Source organism: Amblyraja radiata, chromosome 15 (assembly GCF_010909765.2).
Source record: "Amblyraja radiata isolate CabotCenter1 chromosome 15, sAmbRad1.1.pri, whole genome shotgun sequence".
Classification (NCBI taxonomy): Eukaryota; Metazoa; Chordata; class Chondrichthyes; order Rajiformes; family Rajidae; genus Amblyraja; species Amblyraja radiata.
The window spans coordinates 8,575,920-8,600,032 of NC_045970.1; the positions used below are offsets into that span (position 1 = coordinate 8,575,920).

Consider the following 24,113-nt stretch of genomic DNA (forward strand, 5'->3'; position numbering starts at 1 on the left):
AGCAAACAGATAAAATGTAGTTAGAGACAGTAAGATTGGTCGGGGAATTAGGAAAGGGGGAGGGATAGAGAGAGGGAAAGAAAGGGTTACTTGAAGTTAGAGAAGTCAATGTTCATACCGCTGGGGTGTAAGCTGCCCAAGCGAAATATGAGGTGCTGTTCCTCCAATTTACACGGAGCCTCACTCTGGCAATGGAGGAAGCCCAGAACAGAAAGGTCGGTGTGGGAATGAGAGGGGGAGTTACAGTGTTTAGCAACCGGGAGATCAGGTTGGTTTAGGTGGACTGAGCAGAGGTGCTGAGCGAAACGCTTGCCGAGCTGTCCGGCGTTTCTCTGAACACCTACTTGAACAAAAGGAATACATTTTAGTGCAAGATAAAATCCAGTAAAGTTCGATTAAAGGGTCTTCAATGAGGTACATAGACTCAGGACCGCTCTCTAGTTGTTGGAAGGATGGTTCAGTTGTATAACGGCTGGGAAGAAATTGTCTCTGAATCTGGAGGTATGCGTTTACACACTTGTGCCTCTTGCCTGATTGGTACTGATGGGAGAGGGCAGAAGAGAGTGTGACCTGGGTGAGACTCATCCTTGATTACGCTGGTGACCTTGCCGAGACAGCGTGGTGTAGATCAACTGTCCTCCACTCAGTATTCAACGTCCCCAATGATGCAGGATTAGCATATGGACACACTCCTCTTCAACAATCATCGAGATATTTCACTATGGCATATCCAGAAAAGAGGCCAACTTTGGTGGTATTAGGCCGGAATTTTCTCGTTAATTGGAGTATGTTGTTTGCGAGTTAAGGAACATCCAGACTATGGGATGTTTCTATAAGTGTGATAACAAGAGTTCAGGGCATGCATGTTCATGTTAGAGTGATGGACAAGGAAGGTGGGGGTATGGAAATTTGGATATCAAGAGAAATTGATGCTCTGGTCAAGAAATAGTAGGCATGGGACAGGTATAGGCAGTTGGGATCAAGTGTATCCCTGGTTGAGTTTGGGGAACTGAGGAGCATACTTAAGGAAATCAGAGGGCAAAAGGGTGGCACGAAATAGCCCTGGCAGATAGTATTAACAGAAATCTAATTCTTTTTTTTTTTTCAAGGGAAAGAAGTTGACAGAGAGAAAATAGAGCCTATCAAAATCCAAAGCAGTCATCACTGTGTGGAGCCACAGGAGATGGGCAAAGTTCTCAATTAGTATTTTTCCTTTTAACCATTGCAAAAGACATGAAGACTGAGGAATTTGGGACAGTTAATGGAAGTGTCCCGAGTATAGTCAGTATTACGGTCAAGGAGGTGCTGGGCGTCCTAAGCCACGTGAAGGTAGACAAATCTCCAGGGCCTGTTCAGACATATCAGACACTGTGGGAAGCTGGAAAAGAAATTGCAGGCGCCCCAGCTGAGATATACAAATCATCATTAGATACGCGTGAGGTGTTGGAAGACTAGTGGCTAATGTTGTGTCTCTATTTAAGAAAGGTTGCAAGAAAAATCCTGGGAACTATACACCAGTGAGCCTAATATTTGTGGTAGGCAGGTTAGTGGAGAGTATTCTGAGGGATAAGATATATATGTATGTGCATACTGTGGCTGTTTAGGGATAGTTTTATATGCGGGACATTTGAGTTTTTTGAAGATGTAACCAAAAATGTCAATGAGAGCAAAGCCTTATGTTGATTTTTTAGATTTCAGCAAGGCATTTGATAAGGTTCCACATTGTAGGCTGCTCTGGAATGTTAGATTGCATAAGGTCCAGGGAGAGCTAGCCAAATGGGTAGGAAATTGGCTTCCTGGAAGAAGGTTGCTTTTCAGACCGGAGGCCTGTGACTTGTGATGCACTTCTGGGATCAGTGCTGGGCTCATTGCTCTTTGCAGTTAATACTAATGATTTGGATGAGAATGTACGAGGCAAGATTAGTAGATCTGCAGATGGCACTGTAGTGGATGGTATTGTAGATAGCAAAGATGGTTATCAAAACATTATGACAGGGTCTTCATCAGATGGGCAAGTGGCTGAGGAATGGTCAATAGAGTTTACTGCGGATAAGAGAGGCGTTGAATTTTGGGAAGTCGAACCAGAGCAGAAACGTCAAAGTAAATGGGGAGTGCGGTAGAGCAGAGATCTCGGAATGCAGGTACATAGTTCCTTGAAAGTAGCGTCACAGGTAGATAGGGTGGTTAAAAAGGTTCTCGCCACATTGGCCTTCATCAGTCAGGGTGTTGAGTATAGAAGTTGGGGTGTTATGTTACAGTGTACAAGACATTGTTGAGGCACCATTTGGAGCATTGTTGTCAATTTGGTCAGCCTGCTGCAGGAAAGGTGTTGTTAAGCTGGAATGTGCAGAGAAGATTTAAGAGGATGTTACCGGGACTTGTGTGCCTGAGCTACAGGGTAGTTGGGGAGTCTAAGGCTTTATTCCTTGAAGTGCAGGAAGATAAGGGGTGATCTTATTGAGGTGCATAAGATCATGAGGGGAATACATAGGGTACATGTACAGATTGTTTTACCCAGGGAATCAAAAATCAGAAGACAGACGTTTACGATGAGAGGGGGAAGATTTAATAGGAATCCGGGAAGAAACGTTTTCACATAGGGTGGTGGATATATGGAACAAGTTGCCAGAGGAGGTGGTTGAGGCAGGAACTATAACAACATTCAAAAGACATTTGCACTGCAACATGGGTAGGAAAGGTTTAGAGGGTTATGGGCCACATGCAGGACTAGTGTAGAATTTGTCTAGGTCAGCATGGGCGAGATGGGCTGAAGGGCATGTTTTCATCCTGTATTACTCTGTTGCATAGTTTTATCACAATGACTCATGTATAAAATTTCATTTCATTAAACTTGTTCTTAAAATACTTTGCATTACTTCCTTTCTAAGTGTTTCAGCAACATTAAGTTTATTTCAATTTCAAAACCAGTTCAGAATCTTTGACCAAACAAATCAATGATATAGCCATTCAAAAATCTGTCATTGTTTTAATAGGTTTTTAAATTGAGAGATCACAGTAAGAAAGGAGGTAATTTTATCCTAGGACATATGCCAACTCTCTGAAAGAGAAATCCATCTTTTGGTTTTACCTATTCTCAAATTCTTGAATATGTATCTTTACATGTCTTCCACTACACCTCGCCAAGTTTTCCAAACTACATAAATTCCCCATTTTGTACAGAATCATAAAATGGAAAGGCTATGGTTGACAAACTGGTGGTTAACAAATTGAAAAATCTCTTAATATGTTGCATATACAAACATACATGTTCCCCCATCTTAACAACCCCTTTCTCGTGTAAACAATTATATAATGGAAGGTACTATAAACCCTTGGGGAATACCCTTTGCCAAATATGCCCGAAGCTATTCAATCTCCTCCCTACAACATCCTGCAGCCGCGGTCTCTGGTAAGAAAGTGCCAATTTGGGCACTCCAAGCCGCCGAGTGTGTTCGATCGTCCCAACGTCGGAGTTTGGATCATCCCGACGAGAGGGCCTGTACATTGGGCCATCCGTGACAGCGACTACGGAGGGTTCATGGCCACGACCACGGGTGAACAAAGGTGGAGGACTGACTGAACTTTGTGCTTTCCACCACAATGAAGAATGTGGTTGATGTTTGTGTTAAATCTTATTGTGTATTGTGTGTTCTTATTAAGTGTATTGCTGATGACAAATTTCACTGCACCTTCGGGTGCATGTGACGAATAAAATTGACTTTGGTTGCAGTAAATCAAAAGCAAAATAGGCTGGCTTTAACAAACTGAAACTTCCACGTCATTCATTTAATCACCAGTGTTGCCAGATGGTGCTCAAGAGAATTCCCTAACTTTCCCATACCCCATTTTAAATAACTTATTATTGCACAGATTCTTTCCCACTAACGTGATCAAAAAATGCTTAAATATTATTGTACCCAGCAGTTGAAAGACATGTTACCAAAAGTGTTCCTTATTATTCACTGTAGTAGCAACAAAATCTTTGTTAAATGACAAATTAAATTAATCTTTGCAGCAGTGAAGATTCGCCTACATTGCAATAATAACAAGAAAGGACAGTCAGTCTACAGTGGGAGTTTGTACAAGCAATATAATTTGGGTGTTAAGTTTTCAGTTTTCTTAATAACTCATTATTCTTTGTTGATATCCATTATGTCTTGTATAAATTAGCTCTGCATACTGAAGACATTATTTGCCATAAATAGCTTTGGGGTGCAGATCTTTCTGACTAAAGGAGGAAGCACTGACTTTCTAGATCATCACATGAACCAGAGAAAAATAAACACATGAAATTATATTTACAATGCAAAGCACTTTTCTTAAAAAGTGTCCCAATGCATTTCACAACCTGTTAGTTCTGAAAATTAGCTGCTCTTGTTGAGTAGGAAACACTGCAGCCAACTTGCAAACAAAATTTCATGAACATGGTCAACCAAATATTGGATATTTTTTCCTGTTTAGTTTCTAACCAATGTACAAGAAAGATTTATTTGCCCCAAGTCCTGAACATATGCATTTCATTATTCGCTGTCCAAAAGCCTTTAAAAAAAATAACCATGCATATTTAATATTAAACCAAAGTGATTGGATTCGAACGGATGTCAGTGGTTACAGGGAGAAGGCAGAAGAATGAAGTTAGGAGGGAGAGATAGATCAGCCATGATTGAATGGCAGAGAGATTTGATGGGCCGAATGGCCTAATCCTGCTCCTATCACTAATTACCTTATGAACAACAAAATTCCCATGTCAAAAAAAACATCGCAGAAAATTGCTAGAAATGGTTAACAATGCTTTTTCTACAAAATCTACTTTTTGAATGCTTTATTTGGATTTGCTCAATAATCTATACTCAATGAAATCAGAATGAATAAGATAATTAATCAATATTTCTCAGTTTTAAAAAAATGTACTATAATTTCATAATAAAACCAGATAAAACTTAGGACCAGATGTTTTCATTTAAATATACACATTTCCTTGATGATTCAAAGTGATGAAAAATGCAGTTCTTCCTATTTTTAAAAATATGACCTCTATTTTACTTTAAAATGTACAATTACTATTCCAAGTATTGAACAATAAAAAGGTTATCAATGGAATTGGAACGAGAATTACTGAAATTTAGGGTATCAAAATTCCTAATTTTAATTTCTTCCAACAATTATATTGCCCATTACAAAAAACAATAAAAAAGACACAAAAGTGCAGTAGTATCTCAGCGGGTCATGCAGCATCTCTGGAGTACATGGACAGGTGACGTTTCGGGTCGGGACCTGTCTTCAGACTGATTGTAACAAAATGTTGGAATCATTCTGCGGGACAGGTAGCATCTTTGGATAGAAGGAATGGGTGACCATGGGTTTGAGATCCTTCTTCAGAAGAAGCAGCCTGTCTCGCTGAGTTACTCCAGCATTTTGTGTCTATCTTCGGTGCAAACCACCATCTGCAGTTCCTTCTTTTACATTCAGACTGATTGTGGTGGACTGCAAGAGCGGTGAGAGCAGGACAAAGCCCGGCAAGTGATGGGCAGATGGTTGAACAGACAATTTCCCCTACCATCAAATTAAAATGATGTTAATGTTTATAAATACTTAAACGATTATAAATTCCCAGGTTTAACTTGTATAATACCACACGGATAAGCACCCACTACCAGAATGGGTATTAAACTGATTATATAATAGGTAGAAAAATATAATCTAACAATAAAATAAGAAATCAACATGTACTGAATAACAGTACGTCTTTCTAGGGATATATTTTGCTCATGCCCGGGATCAAAACCACAAGCGATAAGATCACTTCCAACCAAGATCTCTTCACACAATCCTATTTCAATACAAGAGCGTTTATGGGCCAAGATCGGAGGGAATTGAATGTTTTGAGCTGAGCGACAGTAAATGGGCAGGCGAGACCACTCGGACACACTCACCTATCGAGCGGCTGGGACGGGGCAGGCACCAGCTCCGCGCCGTCCGACATCTTCCAGCAATCCGCTCCCGCCGCGTCTCTATCTCTGGAGATTCATGTGAAGGTTTGCGCTGGGCCTGGAGTTTGGCTTTAAACCGCGATACGCTGGGGAACGGTTCAGCGAACAAAACAAAAAGCCTCGGTGCGGACAAGCCCACAGTGAGGGAGGGAGCGAGGCGGCGGCGGCTGAACCCCCGGCCTCAGCCCCAGCCCCGGCCCTGCCCAGGCCCTGCTCAGCCCTGCCCGGCCTACAGCCTCTAGGCCCAAACACGCACCAATCTGCGGCTTCCCTCCCTCCCTCGTGGGTGGGGACAGGCGCCGATTGTTTTTTACAAACGCCTGCTATTTCCAAACAGAAAGCACGACTCGCAGGCCGCGGCCTCCATTCACCCACTCACTCACTGTGAGGGAATAATAGCGCGGAGACAACCGGAAGTGCGCGTCCGCCACTCATCAAGCGGGGCGGCGGAGGGGGGCGGGGTCCGTGTCCATGCCCGTGCCGCCGTGCATGCTGGGAGATGTAGTTCCACACCCGCCGCAACGCCGCGCCGAGCCCGAGCCCGACCCAGATAGGACTGCATTTGCCGCAATGCACTGCTTCGTCCATCCAGGCGCACGAATGGGATCCTTCAGTCTAGGGTTTGCTTGGTCCATGGTTAGATGGGTAAACCATTTGGAAGTTTGCGCTACCACCAGAAAAGAATTGGCACATTTTTCTTACTTACAAACTAATTCAAAGGTTCATACTAAGGTAACTCGTATTGGTTGTCAAGAGAAGAAGGGGCATCTGCAAGTAATCAGTTGCTAAATCCAGAATTACTTTAAAGGATGCATACAAAATATAAGCATGTTCTGACTAAATGTTAATTCTATTACAAGGATTTGAAGACTGCGATATCGTTTGTTAATTCTCCATTGTCCAAACAATAAAAACAATCGTGTATTTTAATGATAAGATACGTTTCTTTTGACCTTGACTATTACAATATTCCAATTTGGCCTTTCTATCATAAAACAATGCTGCATAACAGACTATGAATCTGGTTTAAAAAACAAGGGAGTATGTTTCTATTAATGTCATATTCTTCTAATAACGATACTGTTTTGTTTAGTCCGGTTAACTCCGATTAATATTTTATTTGTAAAGCAGACCTTTTGTTGTTAGAAACGAAACATTGCCTACGTTAAAAAGAACAATTTATTTAGAAGAGCGTTTGTCGTTTACGCCCTGCTTGAGATAACTCATTTTTATTCTTCTCGCGTTTGGTATAGAACAATGAATGTGTCTTTTGCTGTATTTTGGGATTGCAGCCTCTTGCATTTTTTTACTCTATACATTCCTAATCAAAATGAAACTGGCAACATTTGACATGAATGTGGATGCGAGTTGACAATGACCTTGAGGGCCTGGTGTTGCAAACGATAAATAATTGTTCTCTTTAAAATCCACGTGTATTTAAACACATGTTAATCTAGCGACGTTTTGATTTGATTGCTGACATGCATAGATGTCAGATTTAAATTTCGATCTAATAGATGCCATTATAAAATATGGAAGACTTCTTTGCACATCGTCACTTTGATGTCATGCTTTTTAAATATATAATTTGTCCTTCAGAAAGTAGAATCAGGAGTTGTCCAATCGTCGTTTGCGTGCAATAACATGCACAAGGAGCCATTTTATATTAAAAAAACATAAATGGCGTAAATATACTGCACGAGAGACGACAATACGTAGGAGATTGTAGGAATGAGTAAAATGTCATGGTGCTCGGTCCTGGAAATCTAATTTGTGTCAGTAATATACGGACATGAATAAAATGGACAAGGTCATAAGTTACGTGTCAAATACGCGTTTGCTTCTATCAGGGCTGGTTGTTCCTCGATACCATTTATTTTGTATCGATGTCGTATTTTCAACAAATCGCTTGTTCGCTTAACAGTGGAGGTTAATTTTGGTGCAAAACTGGCTGTTTACTCGAATTGGGCAGGTTTCTGTTTCTGCACCTCTTCCTCGCCACCCCCTTCCAGTTGGTCAGTGAGTTTAAATAAAATGCTGTATGGTGCCGGCAGCTGTAAGACCAGATATTTATTTTAGATTGACACAAAATATATATCCCTTGGGCTTCGCTGGGCTGTAAATCTAACGTTAGATCTTGAAAATGATCGGGCGATTTAAATTTTAAAATGCATTTTAACCTTCTGAAGGACGCAGCACTATTTATTGACGTATGTAAATTAGCAAAGGGCTTTGAAAGCTCTTGAAACAGGAACAAGAATCAGTTTCACATTGCGGGTGAGAGCTGAAGTTCCGGTGTAAAGAAAGACGTGGCGAAATTGGTGAATATCTGTGCCCGCATCCCAAATCTCTCATTCCGAGGGCAAACCAGAACACGAAAGGGTGAAGCTGCTCCTCCTTCTTTCAAAAGAGAACTATTAATATTGCCCCCACCCTCAACCATCCCTCGGCTAAATGGGGGATTACAGATTTGCTTTACAGTCATCTAGCAATAATACTGGATTTTCGCCGGCGCTGGAGTACCAGAACACAGCTAATAATAACGCGTCTTTGTTTTTTCCCCTTTCAGCTCCGCAAACCATGCAGGATGATTTACTGATGGACAAAAGCAAACCCCAGCAGCTTTCACCAAGGTCAGAGCAAAGCACCGAAGCCGCAGAAACCCCCAAGTCAGAAGAGAGCTCTGTGAGTATAAACGCCCCAGTTTCTGCCCAGAATAAAGAGAAGACGCAGATGGAATCGCCAATTTTGCCCGGCTTGAGCTTTCAACCTCAGGAGCCTGGTACCTCCTTGTCCCCTTCGTTCAGTACGTGGTCCACCGGCACGACCAACACCGTAGATGATAGCTTTTTCCAAGGGATCCCGCCAGTGAATGGGACAATGCTGTTCCAAAATTTCACTCACGTCAACCCGGTTTTCGGTGGCACTTTCTCGCCGCAGATCGGTCTGGCTCAGCAGACGCAGCACCACCAAGCCGCCCAACAACAACAGCAGCAGCAGCAAAGGAGGTCGCCGGTCAGCCCGCAGGCTCCCTTCGCCCAACGCAGCGCCTACAGCCACCAGCCCATCATGACAAGCAAGCCCTCCTCGGCTTGGAACAACCACCAGAACACGACCTGGAGCACTGCTCCCAACCCTTGGAGCGGGCTACAAGCCAGGGATCCCCGGCGAGCTGTCGGGGTGCCATCCCCCCTCAACCCCATCTCTCCGCTGAAGAAACCCTTTTCCAGCAACGTGATCGCCCCTCCTAAGTTTCCTCGAACTGCACCCACATTAAATCCCAAGTCTTGGATGGACGACAACGCCTTTAGGACAGACAACAACAACGGCATGTTGCAATTTCAGGTACAGTAATGCGTCCTCGGATATTTTCTTCATAAGCAGATGTACAAAAGACGTGATAGGACATGACCTTCACAGCCATATTGTAGTGCCATCTTTATTGGGACATGACATTGCAGTGAAAATACCGCATCTGGTCTTTTCAGCCAGTCACTTACAAAGATCAGCCCAAATGCATCCTCGATTCACATGACCATGTCCTTGCCACTGTCTCACACCAAGATTCTTTGCCGACCCCACCCCCACTAGCAAGAGGAAATAAACTGGCTGAAGAACAGTGGTCCCAGCTGTCTTCAACACTTGTTTAATTTATGCAACGTTTACAGTATGTTGCCAAGCATTTTTGTTTTATTTCTAAAATTGCCATTTTGCGTGCCATTGTTCACCGGTTGACTAAAATATAATTAACGTTAAATGTCATATTGTTCAATATATGCTAATTTAGGACATTTCAGCGGCCGGCCTGTATTCAGAGCATTCACTGTCGACAAGACTGCCATCGGCTAGGCCCCCACTGCAGTCAGTGAGATTACATTTAATGCAAAACACTGTACGCCTTTAATTTTCTCCAATTCATTTTGTCATTATGGCGACAGCTGACCCCCCTTTTTAAGGCCGCTTTGTTTGGACAATTTTTTTAACGTCAAACATTTAGAGGTGGAGCAAAATCGTGGACCATAAAGTACTGTATTGCAATTGTTATAAAGCAAAGGAACACTCATTTCTGTGTGCTTCTCACGTATTTGCTCTAGTTTATGCAGCAGGGAACCAGAATGTTGAGCAACAGACGTACCCATTTTATCCTCTATTAGAGGGCTTGGGCTTTTATCACTGATGTCCTTCCCTATATATTATATCATTGTGTGTATTTCCATACTATTTAAAAGGCACAGTTGGGTCAGAAGTATTAAAGGTTGCTGGGATAATATCCTTTACTGTAAGAAGATACTTTGTAGCACAGACATTAATTGCAAAGTGGAGAGAGATTGGCACTGTGCACTATTGCGCAGGTGCTGAACAAATAATTCAAATTCTGCATGGCATTTACTTGTTAATGAAGCATGCAAAAGCAAACAAACTACTTAGGTGGCCGGAAGAACGTAATATTCTATGACCTGGGTAATGTCAGCTATTGTTATGATGCTTTGTTATTGTGGTAAAGTATAATCTGTTGACACGACACATTAAGATCCTAGATGCTGGTGTGTGTTTCATGGTCTGCATATGATCTTTGTTGGCTGACAATGTCAACCCCATAATTTCCATAGATTTCAAGTTTCAATATTATTCCTGTTTAAAATGAACTCAAAATAATTCACAGAGGTTTGAGAATGGTTCAGTTTTGGAATAGCGAGTTGACACTAACAAATAATTCTACAGCTCATTTCGATTGTAGTAATGGATTTTGCCACATCTGACCTTGCTAAATGATATCATCATGTTCACTATATTCTGTCAGCGTAATCTTCAATAATATTTTACTTTTACTGAGAGTAATACATCAATAATTTGCGTTAAATTGTATGTGTTGATATACAAAACCAGTACTGCTCAGTGATGTGAAATGGAGGATGAGGAAATGGAGACCATGTATCAGTGTTACGTTTGCGTAGAAGTCTACCAGATGCTGATTAATTTTTGTAATTAAATGCAGTGCACCGTCTGGTTTACCTTTTTTAATTCACCTGTGGTAACCGATGCACCATTTCAAGGCCAAGGAAATTCAAATTGTGTGTTTAGAAATACATATGTAATGCGCAAAATTATGGCTGTTTCCAGGCAGGTTATTGTCAAATTAATTCATTAATAGGGCAAACTAAAGTGAACATTTTTTAAGTTATACAACTTGATTCATTTAATACTCTAGATGTAGAAATAATTGTGAGATAGTTTTACTCAGATAATTGTACAATTCAGGGTTTTGACTGCGACCATTTTTCTCTTGGAACAGAACTAGTATAGCCAGGTTAAATGCGGTGTTTTGCTCTCGTGCTCTGATCCAAGTTAACCCTGCCCTGGGTTTGGTAGACTCAGTATTTGAATTAGCCCAGCAAAACACTGTTTGCTTATGCAGTAATTGCAAAGCCTTGTTATATTCAATAAGCCGTGAAAATTGAGGTTAACAATCAGTCACAAGTCATGAATACTTACCTCTGTAGTGATGAGCTGGTGCTTCCAATGAAAAAAGTAAATGTTTTGAAAAATCAAGTAACATACACTGAGAGCTTGAGTATCCTCACTAATTTATAAATGTCAGTTGAGTAGATGGTAAGTTCTACATGCATTGTCGATTTTAAAAGGCCTTTAATAAGTAAGATGGTGGCTACTATATGCAAAAACATGTTCTCTGTTAATCCAACGCACAATTATAAACTGGAGCAACATTAGGGCAAATGACAATAAAATTGAATGTAAATTGTAATATTAAAAATTCCCAATGTAAAGCCATTGATGTAGAATTATGTAAAAAACTGGTGATTCCAATTAGAAGTTGTGAAGTGCATGCCCTGGGCACCAGGCCAAAAACTCAATCTTGCTGCTGCTTCTGGACATTCATGTATCAGCAGTTATTTGCCTTTGGTCACACATTACTAGAATGTGTAGCAAATTTGTGATTTATTATGAATACAGGGTGCAATAACATGCATTGGCTGCAAAGCCAGGCAAGAGTGGGAGGATTAGAAAAATATGGGTTACAGACTGAGGCGGATTCATTTGCTGCATCTTAATTGTACTAAATAGAGGCTGTTGAAACATTGCTGATTTGGGGATTTTAGATATCTGAAATATCCAAGGAAATCTTGTGATAGAGGGCAGATCTCAGCAGGAAGGATCCTGGGATCATGCAACAACAATGAGGGGAATTGTGAAGTTGGTAGGGAAAATAAAACTGGCTCAATTGAATCTTCATAGGATTTGGTAAGTGTGGGGTTGCAGAATCAATTATCATATATGTGGTGGATTTGAAACGCAACAGAAAACTGAGTGCTGGAAATCTGAAATAAAACAAAATGCTGGTGATGCTCAATGTCTGTGGGAAAGAAACAGAATTGATATTACAGGTCATTGATAATTAATCTGGACTGCAAAAGTGGGAGAGTTAAGTTGCAGAGAGGAGGGAGGGTGGAGAGAACAAAAGGAATGTCAGTGGCAGGGTGGAACCACGGTTTGCCTGGTGACAAAAATTGCATTGGGTGCCATATAGTAGAGCTGGAAACATTTGCGTGGGAAAAGAGGTGTGGCTGTGGAAGTAATATTGGTCACATTTTATCAATAAGAAGAAGGGAATCAACCCCTTGAGGGAGAGCAAGCTAAAACAGTCAGATGGAAATAATTGAAGGGAGGAGCAGAACTGCTTCAAGGTCTAGGTAAAGGGCAGAGGGATGAATGGTGCAAAATGGAAGGACGAGAGTAAAATGGGCTCATTCAAGCAACTACATTTAGTTCAGAAATACATGCTAAATTTAGAAGTTCGATACTACTAGAGCTGAGGAAATGGGATAGAAAAAACATCAGCTTCTTTTGCTTATTAAGCTCCTATATTGAAAAGTTCATAATCCATTCACAGCCGCCTTTTAACACCAACAAATCTCTTACCAAAGCATTCCTACGTTTACTCTCTTCCTTTACCACAATCTGCATTGTTGCTCTTTCTGTACACTTAATGTGTGTGTCTGTTCATATAGGATAACACAGAAAGAAAATGGGAAATGTTGTTTGTTGGATTGTAATGCCTTAAGGCAGGCTATCAAAGAAGCAAGTACTGAATATCATAAAAATAGTACACGCTCAAATATATATATTTTTAATTCTCTTCAATACCATGAAGGAAAACTCGAAGCTAAGTTCCTCAATGCGTCATTTTTACATTGTTTTTGACCATCAATTTAAAAACATCTCAGACACTCCTTTCATGTTTTTTAATTTCTCATGTTGTACAGAACATGAACCATCATTTGTGACTTCCATCAGTAATTCTTTGACTCCTTTCTAATCTTTCCTAATGTTACTCCTCTTGGTCCTTTCCTTTTTCTGTTCACAATCCTAAATTCTAGGCTCCTGGTTTTCCTGCCACACCCCTTCCTTCATCTGTGCATGATCCTTTCTGCTGACACTTCCTTTCCCCCTCAGTGTAAACCCCTCTAGTCTCTTTCCTCGTCTGTTGGCAGCTGTTCTCAGACATTGTTGTCTGCTCTTGCTTTCACAATGTGTGCTCTCCACCCCACCATGCTGGCACCTGCTTCTTGCCCATGCTCATTGGATGATCCTCTTCCATTTTGTTCCCTTTTCACTCTTCCCTCTGCTTCTAGTCTTACTTGTGCAGTCTCTTGTGGACTTGATTAGTCCACTGCAAAACCAACACTCTCCCAGTGCATTTGCTTCCAACTCCATTTTCTCCTTGTGACTGCGGTCTTCCTGAACTGTTCTCACCCACCCTGCAGGCACTGTTCAGCCGTATAGATGTGCTTGTGGCCTTTTCCATTATTTTTTTGCACATCTCCATTATTTCCTGCACTCCACGTCTCCTCTGTTTCTCCCATTAATGAATAAAAAGGCGCTTTTACTATGGTTGTGAAATTCTAATTTCCATATTTTTTACTGTCTGTACAGAAGCCCCCTCTGTTATCTATTTTTCATCTTTAATCCTTTTCTCCACTGAAGCTTTTATCTGTGCTCTTTTACTTGCTCCATTACGTATGTATACGATTTCTCGTTCTAATCTAATGCTGCACGCCCATACCCCTTGGCATATATACCCTTCTACCTTTTACTTTGTTTCCTTTGTATTTTTGCTTGTACATCTTCTCTATCACATCTCTCTCTTACACAATGTATGCATGATCCCTGGATTACATTGGGTAATAAGAAAAATGGGCATGAAAATTGCAATGCGGGTGGAGTGCAAATTTGCATTGCCTGCTGATTGACACGATCAAAGCATTGAATCAATATTAATCATGCTCTTTAGTTAATTAATGGCCCAGCAAGCAGCATAATTTGTGAATAGGTATCACAAATTTAGAAAGTTGCCTGTTTACATGCACAAACTTCACCTGGTCTGGATCTCCAATAGAACGGATGCATTGTATCCTTTAAGATCATTAGAAGGTTGTATCGGCAACTTTGTCAGATTGGCATTGTGAAAATGAGAAAATCGGCTGACATTGGAGGCCTTGGTGAAGGAGAGAGAAAGACAAATAATAAGATTGAACCACAGGGCAGCTCCTGCATCGGAATTGCAAAGTCAAGGGGAGGAAGTAGTTTAGAATATAATTGGCTGGAGCCAAGGATTGAGAATTTGAATGTCATACCACAACAATCTCAATGACTTTGCACATTAGTTCACCTGAGAATGTGATATTCTACCCGAGTCTCTAGTTTCAGACAATGCTCTAGGCACCACACCCCATCATTTACATACCACCAACCTGTATCAATAACACTTCAAACCTAATGTTCATGTAGTGTACCACACATTATCACAAATAGTAAAGCTGCAAACCTCGCATCCACTTTTCCCTGTGGTTCCCAGTTACGTAACAATGACTGTCACATATCCAAACGCATTGTGCAATGTTCACCAGCATGCTTCCCTCTTTTGCAGAGCAAAATCTTTGAGGCTGTTGCCAGGGCTAGTCTAAGCTACAAGGAGAGGTTGAGTAGGCTGGGACCATATTCCTTGCAATGCAGGAGGATGAGGGCATCTAAAATCATGAGAGGAATAGATTGGGTAGATGCACAGAGTCTCTTGCCCAGAGTAGATGAATCAAGACATAGGGGACATGGGTTTAAGGTGAAGGGGGAAACATTGAATAGGAATCTGAGGGGTAACCTTTTCATACAAAGGGTGGTGGGTGTATGGAACAAGCTGCCAGAGGAGGTAGTTGAGGCTGGGATTTTCAAAACAATTAAGAAACAGTTAGACAGGTCCATGGATAGGACAGGTTTGGAGGGATATGGACCAAACACAGGCAGGTGGGACTAGTATAGATGGGACATTGTTTGCCGGTGTGGGAAAGTTCCACGCTGTATCACTCTATGACTCCAAGTGGTGTATAGTCACTGGCAGGAGTAGCCCATCTGCAAGGAACAGATGCAGCTAAGTCACCTTGATGAGATGATGCTGCTCAAAATTGGAGTGGTTGTTTCAGAAAGCCAGGTAGAAGCTAGTGTGTGGTGATTCAGCAGCAAGAAGAGAGTAAAAATGGAGAAATACTCTCAGGCACTCTCAAAACAGCAGCTCAAAAAACAACATTTGAAAACCTAAGCTTGGGAGATCTACTGTGATGTACTGTTGTATGGACAACAAATGTCCTGCAGTATGGACACAGGAAAAAATGTAGCACAAGCATGGATGTTCTGCAGTAAAGGATTTCAATGGGACAGATATAGAAACGGTCTAATGAGCATCCACATTGAAATACTTGGGGCATCGGCTAGGTGGCCTGAAAGCATTGTTGATAACTCTGGCACCAACCTGGAATATAGCTTGTCAGGGAGCTTTGATCTCATTTCTGGAATTGGAGCAGTGAGTAATTTTATAAGTGTACTTGTGAAGAACCCCATAAGACAACAGTGGAAGCCGAGAAATCTCCAATGGCATTAGCAGCCTCGTGATGCATTTGCTGCAGAAAAAGGTCTGGCAAAGTCCAAAGGGCTTTGAAGGTCTAACCTGGCATCGCAGTTGTACAACCTTTGTTGCAACCTATTACCAGGATTGCTGATGTGCTGCCTAATGAATGATGTTGGCTCAGGGCCAGGGGTCAAATTGGCTATTCTCCCTCGGTATGACATAATTTCCCTTTGTTGGAGATTAAACGTAATCAGCATTTGTCATTCCGGCACCAGTGCTCATTCTGTTTGCAGATAAAAACCCAGCTTTTATCATTCATGTACTGTAAACAAGGCTCCACATGGAGCTGAGTGTTTCATGTGTCAATAGCTGCTCAACATCATCCCACAGTCATCTGCAGTCTCCACTGCATCAGCATCCTTCTAGCTGTGGTGTGGTTACTGGGGTAGCACTGGTTGGGACAATAGACAAGGAAACGTGCAGAGAAGGTAGGCTTTGAGTTTGCGCAAGACTGGTTAGTTGACATGTTATGCAATTTCACAAGAATTAATAGACACGGTTCTGACCTCCCCACCATCGAAGGGATCTATCGCAGTCGCTGCCTCAAAAAGGCAGCCAACTTCATCAAGGACCCACACCATCCTGACCACGCACTCATCTCTCCGCTACCATCGGGCAGAAGGTACCAGAGCCTGAAACAGCTTCTTCCCCACAGCCATCAGGCTATTAAACGTGCCAACAAACAGACTCTGAACTGTAACAGCCTATTGCACTTTATCTGCTTATTTATGTGTATATTGAACTGAACTGTTCTGTATTTTTGCTTACAATGTTCTGTTGTGCTGCAGCAAGCAAGACTTTCATTGTCCTATCTGGGACACATGACAATAAACTCTCTTGACCTTTAGTTGAAATGCTTAATTTTGTTTTGGTGTTTGTTTCTGAACTCTGGACAGTATATTACTGAAATGGTGAGCAACAGAAAGAAGCAAGCATGGGAAAGTGGGTTAACGTTCATCATGGGATAATATTCAGTTCATCATAAATCGCATAGGATCCAGGGAGAGATTGCTGAATGAATAGAAAATTGGCTTCAGGGAAGGAAGTAGTGATGGAGGAAGATTGCTTCTCGGACTGGAAGCCTGTGACTAGTGGTATGCCTCGGGGTTTGGTGTTGGGCCCATTACTCTTTGTCATCTATATCAATGATTTGGATGAGAATGTACAGGGCAAGATGAGCAAGTTTGCAGATTTTACAAAAATGGGTGATTTTGCAGATAGTGGAGATGGTTGTCAAAAATTACAGCAGGATCTTGATCAGTTGGCCAGGTGAGATGAGGAATGAATTGAATATAGGGAAATGTGAGGTGTTGCATTTTGGAAAGTCTTACATGGACAGGACCCACACAGTGAATGGTAGGGCTCTGGATCTGGGAGTGTAAGTACATAGTTCCTTGAAGGTGATATCACAGGTAGATGGGTAAAGGTGCTTGGCATAATGGCCTTCATCTGTCACAGTATTGAGTATAGACTTTGGGAGGTCATGTTGCAATTATATAAGACATTGGTGAGGCCGCATATAGTGTATAATGTTCATTCCTGGGCACCATGTTATAGGAAAGATGTTGGTAAGGGTGCAGAGAAAATTTTAAAGGATATTGCCAGTCCGTGCTATAGATAGAGGTTGAGCAGGCTAGGACTCTATTTTTTGGAGCACGGGAGGACGAGGGGTAATCTTATAGAAGTGTATAAAATCATGAGGAGAATAGATCAGGTGGACGCACAGAGTCTCTTGCCCAGAGTGTAGGAATCGAGAACCAGAGGACATACGTTTATGGTGAAGGGGGAAAGATTTATAAGAATTTGAAGGGTAACTTTTTCATGCCAAGGGTGGTGGGTGTATGAAATGAGCTGCCAGGGAGATAGTTGAGGCAGGGACTATTGCGATGTTTAAGAAGCAATTAGACAGGTACATGGATAGGACAGGTTTAGAGGGATATGGGCCAAATGTAGGCAAGTGGGACTGGTATAGATGGGCCATGTTGACCGGTGTTGGGCCAATGGGCCTGTTTCCATGCTGTATCACTCTATGACTCTAGTAGCACAGTCATATTAAATGGCTGTTTGCCTTTTCCGCTTCCTCTTTGTTCAGTTTGGAGTGCCCTCATAATGGTGAAAATCTGCATCATATAGCAGACTACTGGTTAGTTCTATTGGCTACGAAGCAATCCGGGAAGCAAATTAGTTTAGTTTAGAGATACTGCACGGAAACAGGCCCTTTGGCCCACCAAGTTCACGCTGACCAGTGATCCCTGCACACTAATACTATCCTACTCGCATTAGGGACAATTTACAATCTTACCAAGCCAATTAACCTACAAACCTGTGCGTCTTTGGACTGTGGGAGGAAACCGGAACTCCCGGAGAAAACCCACGCAGGTCTCGGGAGAAAGTACAAACTCCGTACAGACAATCCCTGTAGTCAGGATTGACCTGGATTTCTGGAGCTGTCAGGCAGTTGCTCTACCGCTGCGCCTCGTGCCACCCTTAATCTTTGACTTTGAATGACATTTTGTGTGGAAGCCTGTCTTTCATTGTAGATGTGATCTCCTGTGTATGCGAATGCACATCTGAATTAATTGGGTCAAGCAAAAGGCTTTGTTTCCCATTAACTACCCACTGGTTAGGCAGAGGTTCAAAGATGATTTGCATAGTGGATTACCTGAAAATGAATGGATTTTGGCTGTTGGCTAGATACCTGCCATTGACTCGCATTTTGTGTTGGGTATGGTTGTGAACTAGCTGAGGCTTTTTGCGGTTGTACTGAATACAGTGCATTTCTGAGCTAAAGTGCAGCATCCACAGACTAATTAGCTTTCAGTCAATTATGCTGTGTCAGGATGTCCACAATTCTGGCAAAGCACTCTGCTCACTACCCGATTGGTACTTTGCAAGGAAGAATAAAGTGTGCACTCAACTACCTTAGACTCTCCTGATGCTACCGTGTACAGAAAACTGCAATGGTGCAGACATCTCCAGCTCCAGTAGTGAAGGAACAGGAGGTGAAGAAGTTCAGGGCAAAGCAATGTTCACATCAATGCTGTTTGAGTTGCTGTTGCACCATGTGGCAGACCTATGGGGTATTTTCCTTACTGAATGAATTGTTCCTTGCTGAAGTGCACATGGTGATTATTATCTTCTCTTAAGGATCCTCTCTCTCTCCGAGAAGATTTCACAATACTTTTGTGTTCTCGATGCTACATTATGGGAGGCATGGTCATTAATGTACCGAAGTTCAAGGGCAAGTGGATATTATAAAACCCATGAAATGAGAACTCAGCACATACTCTGAGCTCCTGATGGACTAGCTGCAATCTGAAAATACATTTCGTAGCAGTAATTGAAAACATCATTAAAAAAACACCATAAAAATCAATGGCTGCAACAATGATCCCTTTCAATGGCACAATTAGAATTCTTTCCACTGAAAGCTTGATCTTGAGCGGGTGTACTACATGTGGTGTTAGTTCCATTGTTGAGGTCCATTTTGTCATTGCCAGCTGTGTTAGTGTGGCTTGCTAATTGCTGTTGCAATCTATGCTGCACATTTTCAGCAGACCAGAGCTGCTTGCAATGTCCTGTGCTTCCAACGATGGCAGATGGTATAATTCATGCTAGAAACATTTGCATGTGCATTGCATGTTGAATAGGACACATCTACAGTTGTAGCACCCATGGGCATATGCATGCAAATTTTGCAGTTATTGCCATTTACTCATTCTCCCTCTTGTTTCTCCAGTTATGCGTTTGCCCTGCTTCTTTGCAGTTTTGAATGCTCCTCTTGCTTCAATATTCATTCATTCTTGTTATGGTGCAAATGGTTTAAGCCAGTGCATCACCATTAAAAAAAAAAAAGAATATAATACAATTTGTTCGATAAGTATTGTACAGTTTGTTCTGTTGACAGTGTAGGGGATGGGTGATATTATCCATATCTCATCCAAAGATGTTGATTCATCCCATTTGGCAGGCATATTTTAATTGTAGACTTAAATTTAATTGATAGTCTTTCACTTTCTCTAAAATGGGTTTGGGAGAATGAATAGCCATGAAGTGATTACATGGAAAACAACATCATCAGCAGTTAGAGGAGCAAAGCAAAGTTTTATATTGATCATTAGGGCTTGAAATGATTTTTTTATTATTTGTTTTATTGTTAATGTTTAATCTTTTGTGTATCATTCTTAATTGTCACTGTATGCCATGTTGTCACTTGCGAGTGGAGCGACAAGGCAAATTCCTTGTATGTGAATACTTGGCCAATAAACTCATTCATTCATTCATTCATCCAATTCTTTAATACCTTGCGCTGAATGATGACTGATGACCAGGGTCTGATTCTAATTCTAGGTCTAATTCTAGAAGGAGGAATTGGCTCTTAATAGTTTATTGCATATAACTAAATAGTTATGCATTGCAGAACAAGAGCAGCGATAGCTTCTGAAATCTCCTTTTAACAATTTAGAATAGTTTTTTGTGTCACTGTTGTTTACGTGAAGGTCGTGCACAGTGAATGACTGTTGCATAATAGCTGTGCAGCAGTTTTAAAATCTTTTAGAATCCTTTTCAGCTTTGTGTGGAATTGTTCAGCCATTCTGCATTGCTGTGAATCATTTAGAGAACAGCGTTCAATGATTGTCTGAATATGCATTATCATCCTGTAATTCTATTAACATTTGCTTATTTTTGTTTTATTTTCTGCCATTGCACATATGAATTTTGGACTGTACATCACTAGTTAACATTCCCTTGAGTATCGGGGATGGGGAGAAATTCTCCAATTGCAAAGTAATGTGTAGAAAAACTGTAGTTATTCTGACTTCTGTATGTTTTTACTAAATCTACCAATGTAATTGTTTGTTAGTACAAATGACAGCCTTGGTATGGCTTTAGTGCAAATCCCCAAATTAAAATGCGATTATTTTAATTGTTTGTGCATTTCTATCCGTGCTTTATTTTCTTAGAACAAGGACAAATTTTTTTGAACACATAATTTCATATTTTGGGATGTGTTCCAGATTTCCAGTTCTGAACAGATATGATCCGAGTGCAATCCTTGCAGCAAGTCACATTACTTGCCTTCAAACAGCTTTCCCATGTTCTCTCCCTCACTGTAGTGATGCTTTGATTAGCGTTGTGGGAAATCATTTTTGCTGTGTGATAGTGGATCCCTTGTGCTGGCATCCGAGAAGAGAATGTTTGGGATGTTTGATGTCCAAACTGACCTTTTTCTAAATTGACAAACCCAGGAAATTTTGTTCCATAAACTGCTGAGGCAAATCAAACATCAGACCCCAGATCAGGACCTGTTCCGCACGATATATTGTTTTGCATCTTATTATCTTTGGGACAGATGTGAGAGCCAAGTGTTCGCTGAACATGAGCGTAAGTAAGAGGAAGAGCTGGTCATTAATGCGTTGTTTCTCCCTCTTTAGTTATTGTTGGTCTCTTCCATCCTCTGGGCCTAACACCAGAGTTTGTAGTTTATTTGCATTCCCCATATTATTTTAAGTCACAATTCCACACATTGGTAAGTTTTCCTGTGATGGCGAACATTTTTTGTGTGAATTATAAACACAAAATATACAGAAGGGGATAAGTGTAGCTGCCTCATTTATTTATTAGTGATTTGTTTGATGGATCAGGTACACAAAATTACCATGGTGAAGTCATGGTATGCAATGGACAATGCTTTAAATGGGTACTACATTACCAAAGCAAATGCATAAATGGCACTCTTTACATTTTTACTAGTGTTTTAAGTATCTCATTTTGTAGTGCTGTCCAAATCAGGCTGGTATACCATATTAAAAAAAATCTAAGGATACATTTTGCATAAAATGCACAAGGTTGGAATTGCTGTTGCTGAATGGAGTAATGCAAAAATAATGAGAGGTTAGGCTATTGTCTTTTGAATGATGAAGGATGTGAACCATTGTCATGGTGAACCACTATGAAAACTTTGAAAGCATAAGTAAAAGTTGGACACTTGTGCTTTTAGTTTATTTTCACCCGCGGTCACAAGATGAGAGGGTCATAATATGGTGGCAAAGAAGGAATAGTTTTAAATTGAAACACTGCATAAGAGGATTAGTGATTTGGCAGAGGGGACAGGATGTGGCTTGACTGCTGAAAGATTCCTAAGATCTGTCAGCAGAGGGAAGTCGGTCTGGATGCTGAACTTTGTGAATGTACAAGATCACCTTTTGAGATAATAAATTAAATGATTTTGGGTTCAGGAAAGTGCAATCATCATTTTCCTGGATCCTTAAAAATCCCACCCTTTTCCATTGTTTCTTCAGAATGGTATAAGAGAAACAGGTATTTTAGTAACAAATTGAATAACTATGAAATGTGTTAGACAATGTTTAAAAGTTACACTAGAGTTTACGAAGTTCACGATTTTTACTTTAAGTTAGAAAACTACTTACACCAATTTTTGCAGCTGGTGTGATTGGGCAATATTACTCTGTACAAATGTTAGCATTGCCATGAAAAATAAACCCAATGTATTCACCTCTTGAATACATTGACCTTGATTAAAAGTTTCACTCATTCACTCTTGGATAGAAATCCTCAGATAAGCTAGATTTAGATCAACTTATTTTTAGTCAAGTACATTCAGTTTTCAAATATATTTTTGAGGATTTTATTGAACACTGAGGTGAATGGTTTCAAAGGCAATTTGGCAACATAGGAATTGGAAAAGCAGTCACCCATTTGATCGTGTGGATCCATACTGGCTTCAAGAGTAAAGCAGTCACCCACTTTCTCTGAGTAGGGCCTGTCCCACGATGCGAGTTCACCCAAGAGCTCTCCCGAGTTTAAAAAAAAACTCGTCGTACCTCATCACGAGTATTTTTTTACTCTTGGAAAATTTTCACACTGTTGAAAAAACTTCAAGAGTTTCCGCGTTTCCTGAGTACCTGCCGTTAGCATTACGAGCCGCTACGAGACATCCACGAGCTCCGACGTACCCGCTACGTACATTCTACGTGCTTACCACGAGTTTGATTTTTTTTTAAACTCGGGAGAGCTCGTGGGTGAACTCGCATCGTGGGACAGTCCATGCAAACACAGTTAAGGATCTCCATCTGATTCTACTATTTTAGCCCCTCATTTAAAATATTACAAGTCCTAGCGGCATTTCAGCTGGTAATGCCTGATCATAACCTGGTAGATTGGCTCTGAGCTCGCAGCACATGTGACTTGCAGCCAAAAATGCGAGCGCTGTACCACATTAATTTTAAATAAATTTCCACGTTTTGCCTTGGAAGAGAAGCCTTAGATAACAAGCCCAAAATTAATATTGAATATTGCATTCAATTATGTCAACATTTCGATGTTGAGATTAATCTCCGTTTGTTTCTCACGTGGGTAGAACCCATATTACATATCCTTTTATCTTTTAGTTTCAAACAACTATTACATTTCTTTATAAAAGAGGAGTTGTGCTCTCGTCTAAGTTTCTTTATGGAAGCAAATAACAGTAAACTCTTTATGTTAAAAGAAAATGTAAAGAGTACAGAAATTAATGTATGATGGAAAAGAGACTTGCACTTGCAGAAACTAGGGACAGTATACACATGAGCAATGTGCGTATAGTCAGACCAGGTTTACTTTACTTTAGACGTGGAAACAGGCCCTCAGCCCACAAAGTCCATGCCAGCCAACGATCACCCTGTACACTACACACTAGGGACAAATTACAATTTGCAGAAGCCAATTAACTTACAAACTGCATGTGTTTGGAGTGTGGGGGGAAAGCGGAGCACCTGGAGAAAACCCAACGTGGTCGCAGGGAGAGCGTACAAACTTCAGGCAGACAGCACCCACATTCGGGATCAAACCCAGGTCTCTGGCACTGTAAAGCAGCAACTCTACCACTGTACCAGTGCCGACCCCAGTTGTCACCCTTCAGCTGGTAAAATAATGACTGTGGAATTATGTAATCAAATTCAGGAAAATGGGGGCAATTTTAGCATGAAGTTGAAAACCTCAATTAAGGTAGGTTAGTCCAAAATATTTGAAGAACTTCTATTGCGAAATACACATTTTTTTCAAAGGTTAAACCTGCAGTTAATGAACAATATCTTCAACAAATAATTAAGCTATTTGTTCTATTCACTTCATGAGGATATCGATGA

At 41.0% G+C, this 24,113-nt stretch overlaps 2 protein-coding genes across 5 annotated transcripts in view; one reads left to right on the plus strand and one right to left on the minus strand.

Moving 5' to 3' along the window:
- marchf5 (membrane associated ring-CH-type finger 5) overlaps positions 1–6,415 on the minus strand; it is a 73,769-nt gene extending 67,354 nt beyond the window's left edge. The window contains exon 1 of the mRNA XM_033033614.1: positions 5,934–6,415. Coding sequence (XP_032889505.1) covers positions 5,934–5,983 — 50 coding nt within the window. The 5' untranslated portion in view covers positions 5,984–6,415. The remainder of the gene's footprint in view (positions 1–5,933) is intronic.
- Positions 6,416–6,596: 181 nt separating this feature from the next.
- Positions 6,597–24,113, plus strand: part of cpeb3 (cytoplasmic polyadenylation element binding protein 3) — a 90,952-nt gene continuing 73,435 nt past the window's right edge. For 2 of the 4 annotated variants that reach the window (XM_033033610.1, XM_033033613.1), the window contains exons 1-2: positions 8,234–8,372; positions 8,560–9,335. In XM_033033610.1, the coding sequence (XP_032889501.1) occupies positions 8,571–9,335 (765 nt within the window). In that variant the 5' untranslated portion in view covers positions 8,234–8,372; positions 8,560–8,570. Of the gene's footprint in view, positions 6,723–8,233; positions 8,373–8,559; positions 9,336–24,113 lie in introns of those variants that run through there. The other 2 variants (XM_033033611.1, XM_033033612.1) reach the window with 2 other exon arrangements.